The sequence below is a fragment of the Corylus avellana genome, chromosome ca2 (assembly GCF_901000735.1).
Source record: "Corylus avellana chromosome ca2, CavTom2PMs-1.0".
Taxonomy (NCBI): Eukaryota; Viridiplantae; Streptophyta; class Magnoliopsida; order Fagales; family Betulaceae; genus Corylus; species Corylus avellana.
Window position 1 is genome coordinate 15,130,289 of NC_081542.1, and position 6,132 is coordinate 15,136,420.

A 6,132-nucleotide genomic window follows, 5' to 3' on the forward strand; every position below is an offset into this window, starting at 1 on the left:
GGTCGAGCAAGCACACATGTAGCAGAATATGTGACCACAAGTGAGAGCAACTGGATCAAAGACTGTGTCCTGCTTCCAAAATCACATAAAATCATTAAAAAAAAGACCTCACTAAAGCACATGGTGATTTGACATGATATCAGATCAAAGATCCTGAATTCGAACATTATTTTCGTCATTCATATCCCATTTTAATTATATGTATTGAGCTCACTTATTAAAGGAGAGTTTAAGAGTTAGAATATTAATTAAATAATTAAATTTATAATTTTCTATTAACTTATGCTTAATGTGTACACAATATGCGGACAGAAACTTACGTACCAAGCATATGGAACAAGTGAGGTCAATATCGACTTTGACGGAATCGAAGAGCTCACAAGTAAGTGAGTGTTGGCCATCACCATTAGATGTGAGGTTGCATCCCTCAAACAAAACTGATTTGACCTTGCTTTCACTTAGATTGATGTGGAAAGCCATGAGCTCACACAACCAAGGACTTTGAAGAATTTCAATATGCTTGCTTTGAGCTTGTGACTTGAAGGCCTGGCCTTGATTAGAGTAATGAACCTGTGCTCAAAATCAATAATATTTAAGTAAATTCATAAAGAACAACCAAAGCCAGGTTATATTGTCAAAACAAATGGGATGATGTAACAGTGAAAATTAGCTTTTAATATGCATTCTTTTACAAATATTTGCTGATACAAATGCTGATTGTGAGTATCACATCATCCCAGTTGTATGATAGTTGTATTACAGTCTACTTAACAGCTTTAGTCATTACCAAATCTTAAAAATTAATTTGCACTTCACAAAGCGGGATCGATATACCTTATCATATTTCTTTAGTATTTTTCGGATTGCAACGGCGTTGATCAGTGCGTAAGTAACGAGGTCCTTTCCTTCTTGGATTAAGGTAACATGGTTATTTTGTAGCTTGGCTTTGAACCAAATAAAGTACTTCCGAAACCCAGAAGCAAGATGTAGCTCAAGCAATTTCTGGGCACGCTTATTAAAGCAAGCTACTACTGCAGACATTTCCTTGAGAAGAGAAGGAAAGAAGGTTCCATCGCACACTACACATATCCAAACACAACAAATCAAAACCTTTAACTTCTTTTGTCGCATATCTTGGAATCTAAATCCTTATTTATCTAACATGATGATTAAAATAGTAGTTATCAACCCACTAAAATATTAATTAAATTCGATATTTCCTATAAATTTAAGCTCTTAAGATAACTTATGATTTAACGATATAGAGCTGACCGAGCCTATCATTATGCAGGCTCAAACCTTTTGGTAGAAAAATTGATAAATGTTTTATTTCAGTTCTATTAAGAGAAGGAAAGGTGATTAGAGGAATATAATTTTCAAAAAAATCATCACCTTTATTAAAATCCAACAGAATGGCCAAAAACCAAGGTTGATAACCCAGAAAGATTAGATAAAGAAAGATTCAAAATAAACTAGAAAACATGAACAAATTAAGAAAATGCATGTAAAAATAGTTTTTTTCCAGATGATTACCTGGGCAATGGTGAGGGCATGTTTGGGTGTCATGGAGTCCATCAATGGCATTGTCGGAATGAAAATCGCTCCGGCACTTCTTCAAAATCTTCTTAAGCTTCTTGAAGCCAAGCCCAGGAAGTTTTTTTTCTTGGCCTTGCATGTACTCCTCGTATTTCTTGCAAAACTTCATCTTAATTTGATCCTCACTGACAACAATATCTCCTCAATTTCTTTTCTTTCTTCAACAGAGATTGATTTGATAATATGAATGTAACCCAACAGAGATTATTGCATGTGAATCCTCCGTTTCTGTCTCATCTCCCTCTCTCTCTCTCTTTCTCTGTCTGTGTCTGTGTGTATGTCGAAAATGACGGCGGCATGGACTCGTTAGAGAGCAGTTACTTGAAGCAAAAAAACTGTGATTCTCGAGAGAAAAAGTCAATTTATCGAAAGTTTCTCCTCCACAGCTTTAACAAACTTGATCACGCAGAAGAAGATGCGATTCCTTGTGAAGTCAATTTACACACAAATTTATAATCATATATAATATGCAGGATAAGTACAACAGTTTATAATTGATAAAATAATTAAAAATATAGGGTTGACAATTAACATATTATTCGAAAATAATTGGTTAAATTTATCTTAAATACCAACTAAATAGACCTCAAAGAAAAGGATTGAAAGTAAACCGTGAGTGCCCATTAAAAAAATTATTAAAAAAAAAAAAATGTTCAGAAGAAACTTTCTATGAATTGAGATGACGTTAAAGATAAGGAACATTGACTAAACATTAAAACGTGATTTTTTTTTTTTTGACATATTCACACAAGAGGGAGAGAGAGATTCGAACTAGTGACCTCTACTTCATAAAGCGAGGTTTCCAGCCGATTAAAATATCCCTTGGGGACAACATTAAAACATGTTTCTAATACACCGCTAGCTTGGCAAATTGATTGCACTAATTATTCAACGAGCACCACTAATTTCATTTAACCTTGTGATAAGGATCAGGAAAAATACTGGCATGCACGTGAGGAAGGATGTTGAGGAATAATCACACATTGCTTGTAGACAAAACCTTTGGCATGTTTAACCCTGTGATAAGGATCAGGAAAAATACTAGCATGCATGTGAGGAAGCGTGTTGAGGAATAATCACACATTGCTTGTAGACAAAACCTTTGGCATGTTTATAAAGAATGTGCAACCTTCTCCTATAGAACCAGTTTTATGAGATGAGTTAGGCCCACAAATTTATTCATGGTATCAAAACCTACCACATGACGAATATAATCCATACCACTTACCCGTCACAAGAATCAAGAAAAATACTGGTCTGCATGTGAGGGAGTGTATTGGTGAATAATCTCACATTACTTGTGGATAAGACCATGGGCATGTTTATAAGGAGTATGCAACTCTCTTTTATTGAACCGATTTTATGAAATAAGTTGGCCCACGAATTTCTTCATAAGTTTATTAAATAAACATGTGTTCTTAGAGTGCATGCTTGTCATATACCGTAAAGATATATGTCACATATTCTATTAATCCAATTAAAAATGTATGCGAGAATCGAATGCTTTAAAGACGTGTGACTGAATTGAAGTAATTTCTTGAAAGAAAAGTTTGTCCGATCATGAATCTCATCACATCTTGGTTTTGAGAAGACCTCCAAAAATTCAAAAACTCTCAATTTACACCCTTGAACTTTCAATTTTAATCAATTTACCCCCTCCATTAGTTTTTAACCGTTAACTTCTAACGGAAATGCCTAAAAAGATCAAATTATCTTCTATTTTTTTTTTTTTTTTTTTTTTAATTTAAGATTAAGAATAAATTTGAAATTTTATAAAAGCATTAGAGGTATAAACATCATTTTATCACTTTTACCGTTTAAAATCTAATGGATGAAGTAAATTGATTGAAATTGAAAGTTCGGAGAGTTAAATTGTGAGTTTTTTAAATTTATGAGAATCCTCTCAAAATACGTGATTGTTGAGGGTTTTAAAGTGAAGCTTCCCCAATAAGTATTGATTGTGCAATAATACAAAATCTCTAATTAATACGAATGCAAGATTTTCTTTTTGGGATTTGGAGGACCCTGAGAAGCTATTGTCGTGACTTCAACCCAGCACCACGTCCATGTTGAGAAATTGAAACAAAATAAGAAAACGTCAACTATTTGGCCACGCATTGGGTCAGATATTCGCCACGTATTATTTTGGGGTTGGTGAGCTTGGTAGGTGACAGCGAAGCGTTGCGATTAATACGAAGCCGTTGCAGAGCCTTGAGTGTGAAAAACAAATTAGATATCTCCTGGAAAAGTACTGACCCTTGGATTTGCCGCATAGCCGCTGTTACTGCCTTTTCAGACTCAAAATCGAATGCAATCATTGGTTCCTAGAAACTATATGATATTGATTGTGGGAAGTTTTATCTTTATATATATATATATATATATTTTTTTTTTTTCTAATAATAGCAAAATTATAAGGATTAAATACTAAATATTCTCAGAATTTCATTATTTTATTTATTTTTCCTTAGGATTTAATTTTATTAGAGGAGGTTCATGTGATTTTGATAATAGACCAAATTAGTCATTTTGTTAGTTGACTTAACGAAAATTCACATAGACCAATCAAATGTTGACACGTGGCACTTATTTAATTTTTAAAAATAAAAAAAATTGGGGGTGGCTCTTGGCCATTTGGGGGTGGCTGAGAGACACCCCCATGGAGCTTAGGGGGTGGCCGAAACCACCCTCAACCACCACGAGCCACCCCCATCCGGCCAGATGGGCCAGTCCACCCCCATGGCAGAAGGGGGTGGCTAAATGGCCAAGGCCACCCCCAATTTTTTTGTTTTTGTTTTTTTTTTTTTTTTAAATTTAAAAGAAAATTAAATTAGTGAAACGTGTCAACATTTGATTGGTCCATGTAGATTTTCGTTAAGTCAACTAATGGTCAACTAACAGAATGACTAATTTGGTCTATTATCAAAACCACATGGACCTTCTGTGATAAAAATCAAGTCCTAAGGAGAGAAAAATAAAGTAATGAAACCCCATGGGGGTATTTAGTATTTAACCCAAATTATAATTATGTAAAGTGACAAGCGGTTCCTAAAGTTTATAATTGGCGAAATTATTAATAATGTATAGACAATAAGTTAGCCACAAATTACTCATTTTATCAATTATGAATGGACATAATTTTTTTTTTTCGAACTGGTCGGGTTGGAGAAAACTATACAATTGTCGTGGGTCTTTTAACATGTAAAAAATACATGATGTTTTTTTTAATAAAATTATTAAAAATTAAGTGTTTCTCACGTACTCAAAAGACAAATAACTGTTAATAAACTGAATTGGAAGAAATTCATCTAACACAATTTAGAGAATATTTCTGTTTATTACAGATTGCTATATCAATTTAGAGTATTCCCAATGGAAGAGTCAAATGTTACTTTTATCTAAAATAACCTTTCAAATGTTTAAAAAACTCTCTACATTAGATTAACGAAAAAAAAAATGTAAAATAGATATTTGATTGGAAGAGCTAAAAAAAAAGCTAAATGTAGCAGCATTTTTCAAGGGAGCTATTTTATTTTACATTGTTTCTCTCACCTGTTTTCTCTTTTTCCCAAATTTTTTCATACTTTTTCTCTGCATGTTCTCTTTTTTCCAAATTTTTTTCCATTTTTCCTCTCACATGTTTTTTTTTTCCCAAAATTTTTCTTACTTTTAATAGTATTTTAATAGAATAGATAGAAATATAGCTAATTGGATGTAGAGACATTTACAAATGGCTTAACTAAACTAGATAAAAATGAGTTTTGAGAAGCTATTTTACATAAAAATATGACTTCTCTATTGAGAATGCTCTTATGAAGAATTTTGTAATAAAATTTATAATAACCCTAAGACAATCCTGGTGGGAGATACATGTGTTGTCTTTAACAATTATATTACAAATAAAAACTATGATTGTTGACTTCTTGTTATTGGAGATTGAATTTGTAACTAGCACGATGCCACGACCCACCATTATCATTGGCTTGATTTAATTTAATCAAGTTCAAAACACAAAAGTTGTAGTTGTCCCTCATTGTTTTTTTGAAAAGTAACATACAAGAAGCAGATGTTTTGTGTGATAAGTATGAAAGATCATCAAGTTGTGGTCACAACGTTGGATTAATGACATGTTTGGGTGTGCGTTTAAGAAATTTAAAAGTGCATTTAATACTCAAAGAGTCGGTTTGAAAATAATAATAATAATTGTTTGGTAAAAGAAATTGAAAGCCCTTTTACAGGTTCAAAAAACTTAAAAATGGCCAAAATACACTTTTGACAAAAAAACTTAAAAATGAAACTTTTGTAAAAAAAAAAAAACACTCTTGAATTTAAAAACTATATTTTTCAAACAAAATCTAAAATATACTCTAAAAGATGTTACTAAATGTTTTTATTTATTTATTTATTTTATGTTTCTGTGTTTACCAACCCACCTTCTCATTCTTTTTTGTGCTATAGATCTAGAATAGAGATTTTATGGCAGCCAAGTGTTAAACATCTGACTTTTTTTTTTAAAAAAAAATTTTTAATTTTTTT

At 32.2% G+C, this 6,132-nt stretch overlaps 1 protein-coding gene across 1 annotated transcript in view; it reads right to left on the reverse strand.

Annotated features, from left to right (window-relative positions):
• The window catches only part of LOC132172878 (probable E3 ubiquitin-protein ligase BAH1-like 1), a 3,601-nt gene extending 1,896 nt beyond the window's left edge, over positions 1–1,705 (reverse strand). The window contains exons 1-4 of the mRNA XM_059584439.1: positions 1,534–1,705; positions 835–1,079; positions 325–570; positions 3–69 (exon numbers count right to left, since the gene is read on the reverse strand). Of these exons, the coding sequence (XP_059440422.1) occupies positions 3–69; positions 325–570; positions 835–1,079; positions 1,534–1,705 (730 nt within the window). The remainder of the gene's footprint in view (positions 1–2; positions 70–324; positions 571–834; positions 1,080–1,533) is intronic.
• Between the last annotated feature and the right edge of the window lie 4,427 nt (positions 1,706–6,132).